At 39.3% G+C, this 22,811-nt stretch overlaps 1 protein-coding gene across 1 annotated transcript in view; it reads right to left on the bottom strand.

Annotated features, from left to right (window-relative positions):
• tafa5a (TAFA chemokine like family member 5a) overlaps positions 1-22,811 on the bottom strand; it is a gene marked incomplete at its 3' end in the record, with an annotated part of 90,592 nt that overhangs the window by 46,113 nt on the left and 21,668 nt on the right. The window contains exon 2 of the mRNA XM_080518584.1: positions 2,770-2,919. Within this exon, the coding sequence (XP_080374710.1) occupies positions 2,770-2,919 (150 nt within the window). The remainder of the gene's footprint in view (positions 1-2,769; positions 2,920-22,811) is intronic.

Below are 22,811 nucleotides of genomic sequence, written 5' to 3'. Positions count from 1 at the left end.
CTAAATTCAGAGTCTCCTCAAGCAGGCAACTCACTATATGCATACCGTACATCTTGACATTTCCATGATTAAGATTTATATTTGGATATGAGCATATAAGTTATACACAGCGACGTGTGACGCTCACAGTATCAAACATAGGACTTCATTGGCCAGTAAGTTGGAAATGAACTCCTACTTACAGTGTCTTCTTAGACAAAACCACCTTGCACTACACCTTTGCTTATCTAATATTTATGCCTCTGTTTTTTTATTTTCTTGCCTCTTTTTGACCTCAGTGTATACTGTATTTATTTTTAATGCACTCGGTACACAATTTGCTCAGCATCCTTGACTCACCTGAAAGAAATGCCATTTTATTGTGTGAGTGTGTCCTTTTTCCCTTTCTTTCTCTGGGCTCAATGTTTGCACTGGGAACCTCTACGTTTGGCTTCCTGCGCTGGTCTCTTAAAGCCGGCTGATAAGATTAAGCTCTCTTCAAAACCGAGGAGTATCCAGCCTACACAAAATGCCACAGTGCACAGCAGAGTCCACTTGGTGACAAATGCCTCCTGATATCATCTAGATGCTGTGGATTTATGAAACATGCAAACCACTTTATTCACAAGGTGAGGCGACGTCGGAGTGACTGCGCGGTGCATGCGGTCATGTCTCCAAGATCAGATTTCCCTTTAAAGGACTCGATAGTTCCCCGGGTGAATCAGTTTAACATCACGGAGAAAATTATTTTGGAGAAAAGGTCAAATCTCCAATGTCACATTCACCTCCAGCCACCCACACAAACTCATAGAAGTCTGGCTGCATTGATACCAAGCACAAAAAGCCTTCCCCTCAGCACGGTCAGCAGGTGAATGCAGTCAAACCGAGCACTGAGGATACACCGACCCTCCAAATCAGAGTTGCAACTGTGAAGACACAGCTGAATAAGAGGCAAAACAAGACATCCAAAAAGTTCCAGTTCACTGCAGGCTTTTTCTGGGGGTTTTTGATAATAGAGTCTTGTGTTCTGTCTTCACCTGTGTGCAGACCCTTTCCTGCCTCCGTGGGTGGAGGCCACATCATGGGAGAGAGAGAGACTTCTGATGAAGATGTTGCAAAGATAAGAGGGGCTACTTGTGAGTCCTTGTCGGATTTCTGGGAGTTATTTGATCTGTCTAAGGGTCAAAGACGTAACTATAGAAATAACTTGGATAAGACCAAGTTTCCTTTGAAATGGATGTTTTGGAGGACATAGAAGTAAAAAGTAATGACTTTATTTCACGTACAACTGCCTGATTGTTTCCCCTCATATCAATAAACCATGAATTTGTATGAACACCATCGGTGATGTGGGCTTTTCAAATAAACTTGGATAATTAGTGAAGTTGTTAGGGTTCTTTGAGACATGAAATTATTATTGGTTTATTGGTGCAGCCACCAGACTTGTATTGACTTTGTATTTACACGTACACTTGTGGTCACACTTTGCACGTGGGTACCGTACATGGATTCTCTCGTGGAACTTGGGTGACCTTACACAGTCCAACAAAATTTGTATTTGGGCCTAATTGCTGACAGATTTGCCAAGGGTATATGTGCGACCGGTGACCTCTCCTCACTCTTTGTTAATTCAGAACAGATCCAAGAACATGGATGGAGTGACGATGATCATCAAAGTTGGCTGTATCTACAAACCACATTTTAGTACTTTGCGGAGTGATTCATTAGAAATGGGTTCATGCAGAAAACAAATGTATCTGATGTCACTGTATTACTGTGGAAATATTTGTGCTTGTATTTAGAGATGCATTTGTAATCTCATAGAAAAATCAGGAATCAGCTTGGATATCGAAAGTTAGTGTTTAGTATATTATTCATACTGTATTTTTACAATATGCATGTAAACATAAACCCTTTGGTTGTTTAATAAGCTTGATCATGTATTTGTCTTTTATGTCTGATGACCTGAAACTAATTGAAAATATTCCATGGCAAAAAAAAACTTTATTTAAAAAAACCCGATATAAATCAATATATAAATTTAGCTTTCTCTGCATTTATTCAGAATTTTCTTCTTTACTTTATAATTATAGGTTAGTGTTGATCACAATGATATTATTCCCAGTCTCGATCAGCTAATAAATTGTCTGAGTTCACAATGTATGGTAACTCAGAGTAAAAAAAATGCATCAAGAATAAGATAAGCAATGATAGCCATAATAATTGTACAAAATAAAAATGACCAACTGAAGCCATATCCGTATTATAAGTTTATGTTAATTCAAAGCCCTGTAACCACTCCAAAACATGCCCTATTACACAAATAGTCTCACTATTCCATGATATATAAGCCTATTTTTAAGAGGGGGATTTACAACCCCCCCTGTGGCTGCTTTTATAAAATGATTCCCCGGTAAATAGATTTGGTGCAGGTTTTACTAGCATAAAGACAGCTCAGTGATCCACTTTGCTCCACATTGTATGTTTATCCACCTTAAGCCTTGACTACAAAAAAAAGAGGGTGAAACCCGAGCTGCCCTGAGAGTGTGGATGCTGTTTCACGCTTGGCTATGGCTTAATTTTCCATTAATGTTTTAAAACACGCTGCAAGGCCAACACCGTCAAAGAAAGTCAAGCAGGCCTCGGGAACAAAACGTTCATGTCGGAAGAGTTTTCACTGAAGTGGCTCCTTAAAGAAAAGCAACGCTAATCCAGGATCTCCCGTGACCCTCCTCCTCCTCCTCCTCCTCCTCCTCCTCCTCCTCCTCCTCCTCCTCCTCCTCCTCTTACCGTCCACACAGGCGGGCCTGGCTCTTGTAGTTCCAGCGATCTGGCCCTTCTTACAGGCGCAGCGGGCCGTCTGCCTGGCGATGGTCCGCCGTGGTTGGCTGCTGTCCCTGTCCAGCGTCACAATCTCACATGTCCCCGCTGCCAGCTGGCCTGGAGATGACATTGCACCACAGGATGCGAGGTCAGACGGATGAAATCATAAACAGGGCAAAATAAAGTAGTCTGTCTCATCTGTTCAATCTGTGCTCCATCATATGTTTAGTTGTATAGCACTTCTATCCCTCCCCCCAAACCCCCCCAGAGTTGAGTGGGCATGGCTTTGGCATTAGCAAGATTGAAACATTCACTTTACATAGGTTATGCATTTATCTAAACAACATGATGTATACATAAACAGACATGGTGAGGTCATTTATTCCGATAGCGAACGTAGAAAACTGCAGTGTTTTGAGAGATGCTGTATATTTGTTCTCTACCATAATCAGGTTAAAGATGTTGAATGGACACGAAAAAGGTAATTTTGACTACCGGTAAGTCTAACTAAATTGGTTATCCACAGAAAATTGAATTTTGGCAGTCACTTTATAGCACTAGAAAAAGCAAGTAAATGAAAATTAGCAAATCGTGAGCTCCTTTGTCCGGACTGGCTCCAGCAGAAGACAAGAGGAGACACAATTCAACTGCAGAGGTGACGACATGAGTCAAGAGTCTTTAAAAGCAATAGCGAAGGAATTACTTTTAAATTTCAGCTACCTAAAGACTACCCACCAGCTATTTCCCATTAAGCTCCACATCCAATCAGCACACCTCTTTGAATGTAATGTACCCATTACCCATGAATGAAATGCATGAATACTGATGAACTTTGTAATTGCTGCCAAGTCTCACCATCACACACACGGAGGGACACACGCACGTTCCTCCATGTATTCAATCAGGTGACCTTTGCCCTTGTTGCTGGGCCCTTGCTGCTCGCAAATTAACCTTTGTCTGTGTGTGGAGGCCCTCGGGGGCCATCCTGGAGAGGCTTATCAGGAACTAATTGTGATTGGCAAGAGGATGGAAGTTGTGATTAAATCTGGACTGGAGTCCCGAACACTTGGGTGGCCAGCTTAATGAACTGAGCTGTGAGGGGTCACACCTGGGGTAATGGGGATCTATCAGGATTCATCCACAGGCGGGTATCTGGCGGGTGGCGGTGGGTAAAGACAGATAAAATATCTGGCTGCAATAATGTGTTTGGTTGGAAGGATTTTGGCCTTGTTAGCTTCTCACTCATTTATTCCACTTGTATGCATCTTCTCTGTAGTTATGCATATCTGTATTACCACTGTGCAAGAGACTGAAGTTTAGTTCTTGATTACAGTTGCTGTTTCAAAGAGTAGTAGGGTTATTTGACTCCGAGCCATAAAAAGTTAAATTATATAGGAAAATAATGCTGTCAATGAAGATATCTGCTGTATTATTTGTGGCCGTGTTGCTGTGAAACATTAGCTGAGGGCTCAGTCTGATGAGTGATACATCCATGTATTCATTAATTCCAACCAAGGAAATGCTAATGTTCATATATTACTGCTTATACATCACAAGCACAGGCTTGTGTTTATGTTACTTGAGCATCTTTTACATTGCAGTTCTGAGAATAGATTGAGGCCCAGTTTATGACAACACAGTTCAAGTGAAAAGGCATAATTTTTGCGTTTTCGTTTCAGATGTTTTCAGGCAACGTTTTCAGGCAACATTTTGAAAACAATGTCTGTTTCTAAACGGAAATGGCAGAAATACTGAAAACGGTGTATTTTCCACGTAAGGCCACTAGTGGCTGCTGTTGGTCTTTTTTTTTTGTAATGAAACCATATAGACATTTGAAGAAAACCATAGTACAGCGGCAGCGTTTAATAAAAGCTACGTTTTGTCCACATTTCAACAGACACCGAGCATTTCCCCAAAAATTCCACCTTGAGAGCATTTTCCAGAAAGTTTCCGTGGTTCCGACCACCATTGTCATCTAAATGGACACCTAAAACGCTATGCTAACACTGTGTTTTCACTTGAAAACGCCACATAAATGGGGCTCTAGTTTGGAGTAATCAGTTGCATCTCCTCCATTAAACAGGAGTTATTTTTAGATAACTATTATGACAATGGCCTCAGCTATGACTAAATGTTAACAGAAAATGAAGTGTAATAACTGGTTCATAGTTTTAACTGCACATTACTGGCAATACTGTAACGCACATAATTACCAACAATGTTTGTTAAAAATCACATTGTAAAGTTTTGGCATTTAATAAATCAACAAGCCGACAGATCTGTTACCGAAACTCAACATTTGATATTGACAATTGAGCTTGCAGTAACCTGTGAAGATTCTCAATCAGTATCTCCTGACACCTTTATTGCGAGCAATCGACCACAAAGTATTCTGTCCATCACAAAATGCATTGACTATGTGTTCAATGGAACTGCTGTAACCACCTCAAACGGAGCCGTGAAAAATATCAGTAAATAAACAGAACATGAGGAATCGACTGCAACTGGAGAACCTGCTTGGACAAGCCAACATAAGCCAAAGGATTCACCTGATCGGATGTGCTGTATTTGATGGTTTGTTTATCCTGAGAGATGTGAGCTCAGCAGCCGTACAGTTTAAAAGTGAATCCATACAGGCAGATATCACACAATAAGGGGCATGCGGGTTTTGTGCACCCACAAATACAGCTCTCCTTGGAAAAGCAGTGAAGTGATTACAGATTTGCAGATGGATGATTTCAAGGAGGATGCTCAAAAATGCATGCCAACAAAATCCAATCTCTCATATCTTTTGCACTCGAGATCAGGAATTGTTCTCCCACACACACACACACACACACACCCTCTTTCTTTTCTTTTCTCCTTTATGTCTTTTCATTCAACTCCCTCCTCCCTCTCGCAACTCTTCTGTCTTCTGTGGGTGATGCTGGATAATGACTTGTCATGTAAGCTCCCGCATGTGTATCTGACTCCTTCTGCATTCCGTCGCTCGCCGCCTTCTTCCTGCTTCCTCTTTTGGAACTCTTCCATTGCAAGAAGCCGGACAGACTGTTTGGATGTCTTATGTAATCTCGCAAGGCGCTGAGGTACTGCGAGTGAAGTCAACAAGTTCAAAGAGTATGGCTGATTTGACGCTGCGATTCTCTGTTGTTCTTGTCGCCGGAGTCGATGGAGCTCATTAACAGACGACATTTCATCAAACAGGGCCACTGCTTTTACTTTCACTGCTGCAGCTGCCAGGAAACTGAATTCTTTTCTTCATCATGTTGGCTTACAATGTAAAGTATCCTGCCTTGTATATACCATGCTGATTTTTACCCACAAGATATAGAATCCTCTAATTTTACAACCCGTATAAAAGAATAATAAATCAATGGTTATGGACTGGCATTGTCTACATATAAGTCAGCCCTGGGAACTTAGAAAAGATTGAGAAGAAAAATATCTCCACAACCAAATAAATAATATGCATTTAATCTTAATTATGTCAATTGAAAAACAAACAGAAATGCGGGTCAATTTTCATTTAAAAATATTCTTTTAGATATCTGGTTAACCATAAAAAGGAGTTCACCTTGAGGGTTTCTTATTTTTGCATGACTGGCAGGATATTTTTGTATGGAGTTTGCATGGTTTTTCCAGAAATGTCTGGTACTTTCTCAAACCAAATGATCCCTGCTGTTTTAACTGACGACTCTAAACTAAATGTAGATGTGTGTGTGCGTGCGTGTGTTTTTCTTTGTGTATGATTTTCTGTGATTATATATATACCCAAATGCCAACGCGTACTGTCTACATCATTAAACCCAAGATCCTCTAGTTTCTGGTGATGTGTATAGGAAGTGTGTGAGTAAAACTCAACATATTGCAGAGGATGGTCTTCAAGAGGTCAAACGAAAATATATGTTTGTGTTATGTGTTTCCAATATAAGCAATGAGCCACGAGCCATGCTTTTCATTGTCTACAGATTCCAAACAGCCATTAATAATAACGTACAATAACATGAGAATTATTCAGAAGTCAACCAAAACTTGAAATGAAGGGCATGTGAGTGAGAGTAGGAGGGGAACAATATAATTGAATTGAAAAAGATGATCCAGACATGAAGTCAATGTGTTTATACCTTTAGTAGATTGGCAGAAATGCTCTAGAGCTTCCTATCTGATAGATTGCTAAAGCTTGTTCCACGTATTCGTCATGGTAAATATCCTCAGCAATGACTTATCTTGTCTTCAACTTTCGCTCAGATTTTTCTGTTTAGTTATTATTCAGACAAGAAGAACATGTTGTGCCCTTACAATGTTTAATATTCAGGGTATGAATCTTGAGTATCTAAGAAATCAGTGTGAGGGGGAATGCCCTCCCCAAAAAATAGTTATTCTAAATGAGACGGTTACAGCTCGTAGCATTTTATGTGTTTGCAGTTTTGTCAAATAAACAAAAGAACTTGAGGACAAGCTGGTGTCGGTCCCCCAATAATGTGGGAGTTCACTTCATTGCTTCTTTACTAAAACAAATTGCTGCGAGCTTCCCTGTGGCTCAGCCTCCAGAGCATCGTGCCAAGGATAGCGTGTACATTGGCACTGTGAAACGCAGAAAAAACTAAACAAACAGCCCAAAAAGAAAAAAAAAAAAGCTTGAATTGAACCACATCTCTTCAACACAAGAAAGTCTTCTTGCTTCTATTGGCCTGGAGGGATCAGCAGAAAAAAAAAAAACAACTAAAGCTCCAATAAGGCAGTTTTCAGACAGAACTATAGAATTTGGTTCAACTCGCATCTGAATTCTCGCCCTGCAATTACAAATGTGTGGTATCTGTCATTAATGATTTTTAACACGTGCAAAGATGCAAGCCCAATCTCTCCACAGTCATCCCGTGAAGATATTGGACCGTGAAGAGAAGAAACGGTAATCCCGCTTTCTGGAATAGCCTTGTGAATAGTGGGGGAAAATCCAAAACTGGCAGGAGTCTTCAGAAACCAACCCAAAGCTTGTACCAGTGGTGCTATGATTTATTATCGCCCTTATCGGCTTCTGTTGTTGAGCAGTTGTCAGCTTGGCCAGCCAAATGGCTGATTAAAATGTATGTGTGGCCACCCTAGAGTGAAATGAAAGCTCTGACTGTGGCAGAAGATGGATTCATGTGGCAGAATGTATGGCGTAACACAACGTAATGTTATTGACATGCTCCCGTGCCTTATTATTTCTCCTCCCGCTCCTCAGCACATTACGATTGCTCTGCTACACATGGCTTTATGACAAATGTCCATCACAGCTACAAAACAAGCAGACAAGACTTTTTTTTTTTATTATTCTTTACTATCATCATTATTATTATTAATAGAATGTTTCATATGATCTAAATGTGACTAAATAATGCCTCAATTTGGTCAAATGCTTGCTTAGGTATTTATAAATATGTGGTTTTTGTGAGTGGGTGATAGGCACCTTATTTCATTTTATTATTTTTGGTCCTTTGGAAATAGCTACTTCTTGCACAGTATGCATCCCCAGCATGACTCAAACACAACAGATTTTCAAAGTATTTTCTGAGCATCCTCCAAAATCGTCCGGCACAAGAACGCAGCCTGGCTTAAAATTTAAAGATACAGTATCTGAAGAGAACATTTTATTAGTCTCCATTTAACAGTTATGGTGATCTGCTTCCTGATAGTAAATCAACACCTCAGCACACAGGTATCATGCACTAAATTAAAGTATTTTTACTTGAGCAAGAGTAATATACCTGCCGTCATTTGATATTGACGATGTAACTAATAATTTATTAGCAGAGCTATAAATCTTATCAGAGGATTAAAGATAGACCCGGCAGTCCATCTCACACAGCTCAAGTGTTGGATTGTGGGAAATGTAGAAATGCACTACATCAATTAGGGCAGACGTGACATGAAAATACAGTATTATGGTCTATATGGAAGCAATACATGCAGAGATTGTCAACGAAAAACACCAATAGGGAGCCAATTATCAATGCCCTCAAGGTGTAAAATATACTGTTGGTCAGAGGGTGAGTTGCATAAAAGATATTTCAGAGTTTGTGATGCGCTAATACACATCAAACCTCCACTACAGTTCATGACAGGGGAATGTCTCCTGATGGAGGAAAAGCCGTATCGCACTCTAATATAAAAATGATTCCACAGTGGACTGATAATGGACAGTTTGGCAGAAACACTACAGTTTCAAAAACTGTACGAGCAACCGTCAGGAGGCCCGGTCCTTCTCGCATGCCAAGTGAGCGACTGACATTGGCATCCTTACAGCACCGTGATCTCTGTGGCAGGGCTAAAAATATGCTGTGTAAGGTGAGAAACCTTAAGTGCTGAAATATAACGTATTGATTTGTGAATTAAGCAAACAATGTTGTTGCGGTGTCGCAGAGGAGCCAAACGACCTGAGTGAGTGAGAGTGTGGCGATGAAGCGCGAGGAGACGTGCTCTTTTTTCTAAATATCACAGTGGTGCATGTAACGGCTGAAGGCATGCAAACCAAAAATCCCCTTTTGCACATATTCTCCACTCAACCCAGAAAGACTGCATGGCAGCATGATGTAAACAAGCATCACATCTGTTCTGCTGGGGAGGAGAGTGTGTGTGTGTGTAGGCCCGAGTGTGTGTGTGTGTGTGTGTTTGTGTATACGTGGTAGACATTGCCAAGCTAAAATGCTATATCACTCCAGCACGCTACAGCTGTTCAGAACGAGAGAGGGGAGTGCGGGTGCCAAGACTGCAAGTCTGAAATCCCATTTTGGATCCAAACGCTGCATTAGTGGAACCTTGATGTCATCCCTCTACCCCGAGGCCTGGCGGGCTAGTTTTTAAATGAATCCTTTTAACAAGCCCTAATCAGAGGCTGGAAGAGCCAACCGAACAGCATGTGGTGTAGTGGGAAGGAGAGCGGCACAGATGAAATTACAGCTTTAGGTAAAAGAGCAAGAGGATGACGATGTAAGGTCTGAATGAAAAGCTCTGAACCGAAGCACATCTGAACAGGACAGCGAGGTGCAGAAACAATGACAGTGCCCACTTAACATCGGACTCAATTATATGGAGTCAGGACCCTGCCAATCATTTAAAACCATTTGCGGAAGAAACGGTATGTCCTTGATGTCTCAAGCCGAAAAAAAACATGATGAGATGAGCAAGAATAATGAAGAAATCCTGATTAGGGTCACAACAGGGTTGTCAGATAGTTGCAGATGGGATGTGAGACTTGTTTGCAAGCTACATTCATTCAGGTTTTTCTTTTTCTTTTTCATAAAAGGAGTTCATTTCCTTTCTTGCCTGAGAGTTTGATGAAAAAGACTGATACGACTCTTACTGATGCGGTCTCTTCAAATTAAAGTCAGTAGCTGTTTTGTTAAACTTAGCAAAACAAGTGAACACAGAGATACGGGTTGCTGGATTCTGTCAAAATCCACACAGCTGGAAAGCTCGCAACCAATATTGTATTTACAAAACAGGTGGAAAGGCTGTTAAAAATGACCGGGGAGTGTTTCATGCCCGATGAATGGTCGCTGACTACACAGACACATTAGAATAAAAGAAAACTCTGGCAAGCAACACAATATGACAAATGAAAACACAAAAAAGCATCATCGCTGCCATTTAAGAGAATCTTCGAGCAGCAACTTCTTTTTCTGATTCCTGCTATGTCTCTGATTGATAAATTTTACATAGTGGACCTATGGAAAAAAAAAAGCTGTTATATTTTACAATAAAATGGTCTAGTGCACCCAAAAACACAACAATAAAAACACTGTTTAATAAAAACACCAGTCAGATTGAATGGCACTTACAGAATGGGACTAACTCATTATCACCGCCAAATAAAATCACTTTTAGCAGCTATTATATGCTGGGTTCAGTGTAAATGTTCATGAAAAGACAGAGATTGTAAATACATTGTGATTGTATTAATTTGACCCCCCAAAAAACGAAACACCAGCATTAAAATGTACCTTTCATTTCAAATTAATCTGTAATATCTACTCTATGGCTACTCTAATTGATTTGCCTGAACCATTCATGCTGGTCCTCTAAAGGAATGACCTGTAACATGTTAATTGGTGAAATTTTTTAGTATATTCAGTCATTATCACCAGGTTCACAAGCTGCCTCAAGCACTATAGTATATGGACACATACGAGTATTTTTAATCCTCTCATTTAACTGCAAAATGACTTCTTAATTCCGGCCTCAGGGCTGCAGATGTCTTGAACTTCTTGACTCAGCTGAAACTCCTGATTTGAAATAAACTGGAAACATTTGGATTGTATACATAGATACAGATAACTGTCCACTTTTGCTTGGACTCGCTACAAAAAATTCATTTTTGGCCCTTCACACTGATGAAGTGACCAAGTGACCGGATGATCTATTTTGGGTGAAACAAGCTTGGATGAGTGCTTGTCTTGGTTTGTGGGAAAGTGTTTTCTTTTGCTGTGTTTTGACTTGGAATGCAACACACACACACACACACACACACACACACACACACACACACACACACACACACACACACACACACACACACACACACACACACACACACACACACACACACACACACACACACACACACTCAGTTAAGTGAATGTTGCTATGCAACCACTGCTACAACTTAACTCAGTTGCCTCTCCGTGCACATTTTATGAAGACAATTTCCTACTTAAAACTGCCATTTTTTTAACACAAGACCCAAAGCCTGAAGCTGAAACCAAAGCTGATTTAAACTGCACTAATGACAAAATACCAGCCTGAGTTATATTGTACATTATACTTGTTAAACATCTGTATTTAGCATGCTCTCATCCCTATATACCAGTGGTTGCTAACATAGACCCTCAGATTTCTTCTAAGACAGACTGTGGTCTGCCAAAGCTAAACACTTAACTCAGTTGCCTCTCCGTGCACATGAAATTTTTCATGAAAAACTGATATATGGCTATCCCTTAAAATGTATTTTTTGTCGTGTAAACATGCATAAATACAGTACAGTGAAAACATACTGTATAGTCATTGCCTGATGCTGTAATAGATATAAAAAGATCATTAATTTATATGTAAGAGAGCCTAAAATATAACAAATGGGAGATGATTGATTAGTTATGAAGAGAAACGAGTTTGCTCGTCAAAAACTTTTTGTATAAATAAATTGAGTTAATGTAAAGTAACCTGTGTCAGCAATGAATGAATGAATGGATGAATGTTATTGAAACTGGAACAGTTTGTGATGAGTAAATAAAGCCAAACAAAACTAAAACAACTCCATACATTGCATTTAGCATTGTCCATTATTCATTTAATTGCTTAAAAATGAAAAATGAAGAACTCAATGTCACAGTGGCCCCATGATACCAATTCACAATGCACTGCATTTTCTCCTCCTGCTTCGGCTGATTAAAAAATCATACATTCAGTACCCACGTAGCTAAACGAGCTTTTCATAATAAAGCAACCCCCTCCCCCCTTCTTTTCCCTTCTGTGACCTTGTGTAAAGCACGTCGAGAATAGTGTTTTCCCATGAGAAGCCTCTTTTCCTCGGTGTTAGTGTTTTAGAATAATGAAGTCGGCTTAATAACAGGGTGTTGGCGTGAAACAATGAATGATCATCAATTAAAACGGCGGGAGAAAAAGGAAAACAAATGACCTCCGTAACCCTTGGTAACACAGAAAAGTGCGCACATTCACATAGCAGTGCCACTTCAGTCTCGCAATTAAGCACATTTCTCTCTCTCTCTCTCTCTCTCTCTCTCTCCCCTGAGGATACATCACAACGGGGCAATGATGATAAGGTAAGGTCCCTTAAATGTTGCTATGGTTTCGCAGACTAAAGACCCCTGGGTGAACACGAGAAAGTCCAATCATTTCTCCCTTTCTGCACCCTCGGGGGACAGAGGAATGGTATGTCAGACAGCGTTAAGATCCTGATCTGGGCTGGCCGGGCATGAATGTGTGAAACGCTATACGAAAGCATCTAAAAGTGCCTATGTGTGTTTGGTGTGAGGACTTACGGGCATATAATGTATGCATGGTTTCTTTGAGGCGCACGTGGGAGTGCAAGCCTGCAGTTGGTATGTAGTTATTTCTACAGGAAATGTGTTTCCCTTTGTATGTACACAATATTTTTCCTCTTTCTATTTTCCCCCCGGTCTCTTCAGCTCCTCACTATTGTCTATTCCTTCTTTCACCGAGGCAAACACACACAAGCGTTCACCACGGGGCGGGACATTCACAATTTTCAACTTCTCCGGCTTTTTGCCAGCAAAATATCAATTGAACAAAGCTTCTTTTTTCCACCCTGTTTTGTGAAGGAAGAGCTTTTTTTCTTTCGCCTGAAAAAGTCCACTTATTGCTGTGTGGATTTGGTGGATTCTGAAAAAAAAAAGAAGGAAAAAACCAACAAAAAAAACAAGGGCTGATATCTTCTCGAACGTGATGTGAAGAAGAATACGGAGCTACAGTGATGGCCTCAAGGAAACACAAACTAACCTGGCAAGTCACGGTCACCAACACAGAGTAATGGATTCATGTTTGTGCATCGGGGTGTCACAGAAGCAGCGAGAGCTCTGCTGGAGGCGCTTCGAAGGGAACGAGGTGCAGCTCTTCAAAATGTTCCTGCAGCGTTTGTCTACAGGAGCGACCACAGGAAGGCCATATGAAGTGTCGCTGGTCAGCTTCTCCTCGTTTCCTCATGCAAGGCAGAGATTTCTGCTGAAATCTCAAATAATTATGTATTATTGCATTTTTTTTTTAAAATACAATTATAATTTGTGACCTCCTCATGGAATAATTAAAGGTAAATGGTACTTTTTTATGGTGGGCTTTTTTTTTTGCATGCATGTATTAGGATTTGTTAGTGTCTCCATGTGAGAGTTTGTGTACATACTGAATAAAACAAAGAGATAACAACTAATTAACACAAGCACTCAACTGCTGCGCTCATGTCTCAGTAAATGGAATAATATGACTGTTAGGAAATTAATTCGGATAAAAACATTATCCAGATTGCAGGGAATATGCAAGAATGGCAGCTGAAAGAATAAACCCAACAAATGTAAATCAAACTGTTTTTTGTGGGGTTTTTTTGTTTACACAAGCCATTCAAAAAGAGATGGGGCTGGCTGAGAAATATGAAACATGAACAACTTTTTGAAATTAGAGCAACATTTGATCCGTGATGTAATGGACTTGGACTTGGACTTTCTTTATTGTCATTGCAGTACATCACACAGTGAGGAACTGGCAACGAAATGTCGTTGCTTAGCAACCGGTTAAAAAAAAGGCATTAAAAAAACGTAATATTAGATTTGGAACAAATGTGATTTATATATTTATTTTCAAGATTAAATATGTAAACATGTGGATTGATGGATGTATTCTGCACAAAACAATATAAGGGAGTGTTACTCCATGGTGGGCTACAAAACATTACAGCTCGGTCCAGTTCTTTACTTAATGTACTCTTTTTCCGATCCCTCTTTAAAAAAAGACAAAATCATACATGATGCATATCTTTATTTTATATTCAGTTTCTTGCGCTGTGCATCTGCAATTCAACATATTGTTGATTACGACAAAACAGAAGGATCAATCAACTGCATCGGTCTATCTAAAAAATAATTTTTTTATTTTTTTATTTTTTTAAAGAATCTGATACTATGACTGCACAAGTGTGTAGTGTGCACGGTTGTGTCTGGGAGTGGCAGGGAGCATGGCTCCTTTCACTGCAGCTTGATCAGCATGCAGGCTGGGGTGTGTGGGGGAAAGCGGTGATTGAATACAGAGGCTGCAGGCCCCGGCACTGCCTTTAATCTCCCCTCCCCATTTAGCTTGGCCTCTGTGTCGCTGCTCCGCCGAGGCTCAGCTGGGGAATAAAGGCACCCACACACATATGCACGCACACAAACACACACACAGTCTGTCTGTCTGTCTGTCTGTCTGTCGTCTTGTTGATATATGTCCCACATTTCCGTCTGTCTTTGATTTGCTATTTCTCTCATCTTTTTTTTTTTATCTGCTTTTGGTACTTTTATTGTCTGTTTGTCTTCTATCCATCTGTACTACAGCATAGTTTTAACCTTGATATACCTTTAAGACAAAAATAAATAAATAAATAATGAACAAACAGTGAATCTTTATTCAATCTTTTATTCTTAAAGACGAAAGAGACTATCTGCAGGTCAAAATTCAGAAGCATGATCCATCCATGTAGCAGACTTTGTCATAAGTGATGTAATCATTGACCGGGTTTAGGGGGTTGAGCCGTTATCTTTAGCATAATAAAGCCGTCTTTTACAGGATTTTGCGATCATTTTCTGCACCCCCTCCACTCATCACTTTCAGGATTAACCTACTGAAAAGGATATGACAGGAGTCACCTTGTTTTCAGGATCAGCGTGACACTTTTCAAGTGACATGAAGAAGGCAGGATAAGCACGTTATCGTCACGCCAGCCGGCTCGCGCTCACATCCAGCATCGGTGATGCGGTCAGATAGAAGGCACCTCGTGTGTCTCTGCGGGTGACCACTTGAATTATAAGTTAAATTAAATAATAACGTAAGCTCTAAAAGAGGCACATAAGAGAGAAGACGAAGCCTGCTTATAAGTATTGTTTGGTTATGAATGACGAATCTCTCCATTGTACAACTGTCAGCAAGAAAAAGTCAACTCCATTCTGCTAGACGCATTTTGTCTCCCCTTAGAAAATAGTGAAATGTCGCTCCTCAAGTCAAGATTTGAGGAAAATATATGATTAGACTATTTATGAAGCAATCAGAGTGAAACTGTGCCAAAAATTGTCATGAAAAGGGACATGACAAGGGAAATAAGGGACATGTCATTCTATTTTTAATGAAATGACCTTTATTAAGTGTGAAGATAAACATCACAATAACTCGAGTCTTACATTTTCCATACATTGTTCCATATATGAGGTACCTGTGCATGTGTGAATGTATGTTTATAAGCGTGCAGGTATATTCAAAAATAGATCATCTATTTTGTCTGAATATATTTTCATAAGCTATAATTTATTTATGTTAGCAAGGGATGTAAACATATATGGATTTGTATATGTGTGCATACATATATATGATATGGATATCGGTTTATGTATGTGATTGCACACGTTTGACATTAAATTAAAAAAAAATAAAAAATTATTATACGCTTGGTCCATCCAATCACTCCATGGCAAGCTGAGGCAGAAATGATGCTAATGCACGTGCAAACCTTGGCCGTAGTAAATAGTTCTTCTATACATGCATGAGTAGATGGATGATAACAACAAAGGCAGCCTCCAGATTGCCATGACTCCCAGTCCATGTTCTCCTGAGAATTGGTAGTTTTAGAGTTGAGTCAGCTGGAATAACAATCCAATTTTGTCGTCTGTCCATACAAATATCTGTGTACTCCCACCATAAATGTTTATAGCCTATTGTTGTCTGCATGCATGTGTGTGTTTGTGGTTTCATAACAAAAACAAACAGCACCCACTTCAACAATAGCATAACATAAAAAGACATAGTTGTCAACATTGTTGTGTAAAACCTTTCTGAAACTGAAAAGCAAAAATGACGTGTTTTTCGCTTGAAGTGTTGTTTAAATGGGGTCTTAAACATTTGCACAACAAGAATCATAATTTAAACAGTTGATGCAAGACATGGGTACTATCACCCCTATTACACTGGCTCATGTTGACATGTTATTCTAACAAATATTAAGGGGTCATTGGTGTGCCATGGTAGGATGCACTACAACTTGCTTCTGGAATTAATCAATTGTTTTGATGATGTTCTATTGAACTTCCAGTTGAATAAAAATGTAAAAGCAGGCAGGGACTCCCCTACAGCTGTGGGTCTGACAAGTGTCAGAAATTACAGACGAGGTAAACAAACCAGACCCAGGGGAGGTTTTGGGTGTAACAAAGTGTCCATCACCTCGACAGCCTATATTTTTTATTTACCAAATAGCTGCTACGTGTGGGCCGCAGCTCGGTTTACATTTGACACGGTTCATTCGCACTCAGCAGATTCACACAATTTTATATGCTCTTTGGTCGTATTCTTATTGCTTTAACATAAGTCGAGTAGCCGATTCAGGGTTATCATTCTGGTCACACTTGTAATTACACTGCTGAAATAAGGCAGACATACAAAGTCCACATGGCCTCAGCAATCAAACATGAATGTGTCCTTACGGCATTCACACCTTTACTTAGAGCAACCCGTGTTTGATGGAACGACTAAAGCTACAGTTCAATGCTTCAGTGCTCTTACTCTGCTGTAAAAGTGTCCTCAGTCATAATGAGAATCCTAATAAGTAGTTAGAACTGAGAGAGGACAGCTTTAGTAAAAAGCCCATTCCGTGTGTTCTTACTGCTGCTGTCCTTGTATTTTACAGCTTGTAAAGAACATGAAAAAGTCTTCAGGTTTCCTCTCATCTATTTAATTTCTCCCCAACCTTCGTGTAACTCCTTTTTTTTGCAGCATTGTGTGAACAAGTTTCCGTGTGCCATTTACATTTAACTACAATTTGTTCCGTAACAAAATGTGCCAGGGACCCGATGAGTTGTAGTTCACATTTTTCTGGCATAACTGGCATATTAAATTTACAAAATGCTTTTTTAAAAATACAAATAAAGAGGCAAACAGAAGGCTCACAGTGAAGTGGTTTCTCAGTGTGTGAAGGTATTGGTGAAGGCATCGCTGGAGTGAAGAAAAATGGTTCAACAGGTCATAGAAAATATTCTTCTCAAACCCCTTGAAAGACAACCATCCAAATATTGTATTTCTCTTGCAATGCTTTTTTTTTCAGAAGGCATCCAGATGGTTGTAGATGGTGACTCAACCAAGTGAGAACAAAGGACAACTGCTCTTTAGCATTCAATTACTGAGATACAGGTGAAGAGGTGAATCCATATCCCCCACCACGTGTGTGTTGAATCTTTTTCCCTCTCCTAACATCCTTCACTGAAATGAATTAATGCCGTTAAGGACTGATAACAATGCGTCATTTGGCTGAAGTAGAAGTAGAGTGACATATAAATCATGCAAGCCAGTAGCACTCAGAGTTTGAGTGCATTGCTCCATTGCAGAGGTGGGCGATTAGTTTTAGTTTTTTTTTTTCCAGAAGGGGACCACATGAAAACAATGATTACTGTGAAGGACAGAGCCATAAGTTCAACTTCATTCTTCTCAATGGAAACATACATACCTATTATTAAAAAGCAATAAGTTTCATGGTTATTACAATGTAGTGTTCCTGTTCTGCATCAGTCTTTTCTTTTTTTAATTATTTATATCAGGAATGTCAAACAAAGTTTTTTTTTGTTTTTTTGTGGCACAGATTATCTGTTGGAAATGTCAACAAAACCAAAAAAAACTCTCAACCTTCTGGCACACAATTCAGTGAAATGTCCAAAAATATTGCCCTACAACTGTTGCATTATGCTTGTTTTTACAAACTCACCCTGACAGCATGGCTTTGAGGCTATCTATCATCTATACTGTATCTCAGCTCAGGTATCAGTGTTAGACTGTCTGCAACTCTTAAGAAATTAGTTAAAAAAATATGTGTTTTCTTTGAAACTTTCACAATTTGCTTGGTGGTTTGGCGAGCTGGTTTGGAGCCGTGTTTCAATCCAGTGGCCTTATGTTTTACACCCTTGCTTTAGATGTTTTCTCTGGTAATAGTGATTAAAATGTCTTCTCCTCACTACCAAAAATATATATTAAAAAAATATATGACATGCATTATGCAAAATAATCTCAAAACTCTCAATAATTCACATAGACAATGCCCAAGTCAGTTTTTTTATGTTTAGGTCATAATCAATGAAAAAAAAAACTGGACCAAGCTTTCAAATCTTCCAGGCAAAATATTTGAAATAAAATATGGTGAGAGGAGCATTTCAAAAACAACATATGCAAAAAGTCTAATGCTGCCAGAACCTCGAAGCTACGTGTCTAAAGCAGTCCCATGATGGACAGAATGTTAGGTGCGGGAAGTTGGCAGCCGCACGAGGTTGAAAGTTAATATTTCTGTGTCCCAGCGGGGGAAAAAAAGAGGCAGTAAGCACAACGTGGGATAAAGGAGATGAAAACAGAGAGACGAAAACCATCAGTGCCCCCACTCTTGCTGATGGGTCTCGGCTTTTGGCTGCTTTTCAGGTGAGCTGTTCCAGCAATGAGCCGGCATTGATATGCAATGAAACCGAAGCTGACTGATGCATGAAAATTTCAGGACTGCCTCCTGTTTTAAAGTGCTTGGAATATGCTGCGTGCTCAATCAATATGAAAAGCAATAAAATCAAAAAATACTACACATTAAAACAAACAAACAATAAGTTGGTGTGGAAATTTTAATGCCTTTCAAAACCAAAATGTGAGCAATAGATTCAATGAGGTGTTTATCTGCTAAGATATAGCCTGAATTGTCAGTAATACTTCAGAAGATGACATTAACTTTTTTTGTGATTTGTTCTTCAAAACAACAGTACTCCTTCTCTTGCCCCTGGTTTACAACTGTTGCAACAAGTGTAATTTAGGCTGTGGTTATAGCTGTCAAATAATTCAAATTTCAAAAGTGGTATGTTATATATGCTACATGTTGATTGCACTGAATGAATCTCCAAGGTTTCCACCTCTAGAAACACTGGTATTGTAGGTGTTGCATGTGGCCATTGGACTGTTTTTGGTTTCTACTTGGAATATTTCCATATCAGATGTTTTTTCATCAGTGGAAGCGATGGGCTCATTGATCAACTGTGCCAATTTTGTGTTCACCATGTGGAGCGGCTATTTGCTAGCTGAATAGTCCTAATAACAGTGGTTTATTAAGTCAGTAGTTCCCAAACTATTTAATTTAAGACATTTTATGGACCCAACATGCAAATGAGGAATAGCTTCAAAATTTAAAGCATTAAGCAGTTTCTGAGAACTGATCAACATTCCAGAAAGGATCTTTGTTTTCTTCAAAGGTTTTTATAAGTTTAGATGTTTTTTCAAGGTTAACAGACTCAACAAAGTGTCTCCCATCCCGTGACTCCCATGGAAATACTATAAAATGTGAATACACATTTACAATGGTATCATCAGATTGAGAACTGAGGAGTTTGATGACCAGATGTTTTTAGTTGTTTCATGAAAGAAACTTATTTTTATTAGTCAAAGAAAAAACAACAACAACAAAAAAAAAAAACACTGTGTGCTGTGCCTGATTAGCAGCTCATCCAATTACCATCATGCAATGCTCGGACACCAATAAAAGGCTGCAGATACCAAGGAAGCATGCGACTGTCAGTACATTCACACTTCAAAGTTTGCAATTTGTGTCTCTGTGTGTAGATGTCACCACATCTTAGAATATGAGTCTGGAAAAAAAAAAAAGAGTTGATGGACACAGAAAGAAAGGATGTAATAGATGGAGAGAACCGGATCAAGTAAAAAGACAAATGAGCGACAGAAGAGTGAAAAATAGCAGAGGGCTTTGTGACCGTGACCTTAGTTTCCAAGTAAGATTCATCAGTCGCCTCCTCAGCGGCCCTCCACCCCCACCTCCCCACCCCCACCCGGCCTCCAAGATGAGCTGAATTGAAATGATTCCCACATCTGAACAAAAGGCCTCTTCCTAATCATCGCAATGATGCCACTGACAGCTGACTGACTGACAATGAGACAACGACACAGAACTCGGCGCACTCGGCGCAGCTCATGTCGGACCATTGTTAAGGGGGTGCTTTCATTTATGTGCACACACAACGCGTTTTCCCGGCGCAGCGTGTCACTGACTCAAACAGTTTTTGACTGGTTGGAAAGGGAAATACCCACAATCAGGAACGCCATCTGATTGAAGGATGTGCAAAAAAACCCAAACTAAACAAAACAAAAAAACAGCGAGAAAAGAATAGATTGTTGTATGATTTCTCATCTTTTTTTTTTCTTTTTCAAATGAATAATTTGGTGTCATTATGATGCCTGAGGGGAATGAGGTCTGATGGATCTTAAACTGTCATTTTGTTACTGTTATGCAACAGTTTTAAATACATATTTTCAAAACAGGAGCTCCAGTTTTGTGGTTACTCCTGGCCGGAACTGTATTTTTGCAATAAATCAAAACAATGAAAATCTCTGAGCTCAAGTTATAGAGAATGTACAAAAAAAACATGGTGGTTTTTGCAATTCAAAGGATTATTCAAGTTTCTGACAGATTGCAGTTATCAATCTACTGGAGGAACTATATCTGTTGTTGTGAATAAGAAGTAACAATTAGGAAGAGTTGTTACTTTTGTAGTATCCTTCAATGAAATGTGTCGTAATAATGTGCATGAGTTATTCAAAGCCACAGTTAATTAGTAGGAGGAAGATACTCTGTAATCTGGACGATACCAGTTCTAAGGGGAAATATATCTGATAATGACAATAAGATATGAGCTGACATGTATTTTATATGCTAATACAGCACAGGGACTTTGTATATTAATGTTTGTTCAGGATCAGTGGTCGTCCCCCAGTCAACTGGAGTTTATTAAAATAGAAACAGAGCTCCCATTTGGGTTTGTTAGCAGGATAGGGATGAACAACGGTTCTATTACATATACCTACAATTAAAAGTTGATTAATTCCCTATTCTCCAAACATCATTGCTTTGGCACGTTTGACAAGGGATTGATAATAACATGCCATCTTTTGCGAAATGAAATAAGTATTTCTCACTCTTTAATCATAGGCTAAAACAGAACGCCATTACTCCTTCATATGGCAAACTTTCACCATGTGAATTTACATTCCCTTTACAGGTGGTTCAGGGAAAGGACTGGCTCAATATTACCAAACAGGTACACAAATTAATAAGTATTTTAGTCCGATGAGCTAGGAGATGATATTTGGCCACAGTTTCTTTCCAAATGCATTCCACATGCATTCTAAATATGAAACATTTTGCACAAACACACACACTCATCATATATACTCTGCACCACAACAAACAGAAACTTTAAAGTAAAAATTTTAAGAATTTGAGAGCCACTATTTTACCCACTCAAGATTATATTGATCTGTCTGTGGTCCCTGAATTAAACTGTTTGCCACCCCTGCTTTAGAGCCACTTGAGATTTAAAGTTGTACAGGTTTAACTCATCCAGGCTGCACGTTTGAAAAGAAACATTGACTTGACAAGTGACCACATTTCCTTACTTGTAGTTGGGCGGTTGTACTATTTCAGTTTGGATAGAATGTTGTGATTCCATACTGCGATCCAGAACTGAACCGCAGATGGCAATAATATTTGTAGCCGAGAAATCATTGACACTGCAGTGAAAGAAGTAGAGTTGTTGATATTTACAAGTTATGTCATCCTTTTATGAATGCGGCAGAGAAAAGATTATATTTGGCACATATAGCATCAGAACTAAATTTACTTTGACATTGCTGACCTTTATGAATATTTCTATCTTGTAATTCAGGGTTGAGTAGATCCAACTTAGTTGTGGCACATATTTAAACACATTCCAGAGGGTTTAAAAAGTTGCAACAAATTATTCTACACACTATTAATTGTTTGCAGTAACACGGTGAGGATGAAGCTGCTACCTGTAGTGCACTTGTGCACTGAAAATCCCGTGTGCATCGATTTAATTGGTAACTAATAATAGCAAGCATATTTCTCTTGAAATGTACCACAATAATGCAATTACACTTTATGATTCATAAACACAGTAAATGCCTGTGTTAGTACATGGAATTCTCTGTTGGAGGCTGAGGTAAAATGAAAAAGCAGGAAATAGAAGTCTCACAGCATATTAACCATCAGTAGGGAAGAGGCCATTAATAGAGGAATTCCCCCAAGGCTCACCTTTTTTTTTGGTACAGCCTATATAATTAGGTTACTTAGCAGTTAGCCTAATCTTATGAGCAGAGGCATTTTGTTCTGCTAAGCTTGAATCATCAGGTTTGCTAAAAGCTGCTCATTTATCAATATCTAG

This window comes from Blennius ocellaris (assembly GCF_963422515.1).
Source record: "Blennius ocellaris genome assembly, chromosome: 22".
Classification (NCBI taxonomy): Eukaryota; Metazoa; Chordata; class Actinopteri; order Blenniiformes; family Blenniidae; genus Blennius; species Blennius ocellaris.
The sequence above is the reverse complement of the archived record's forward strand: the minus strand, read 5'-3'. Positions and strand labels throughout refer to the sequence as shown.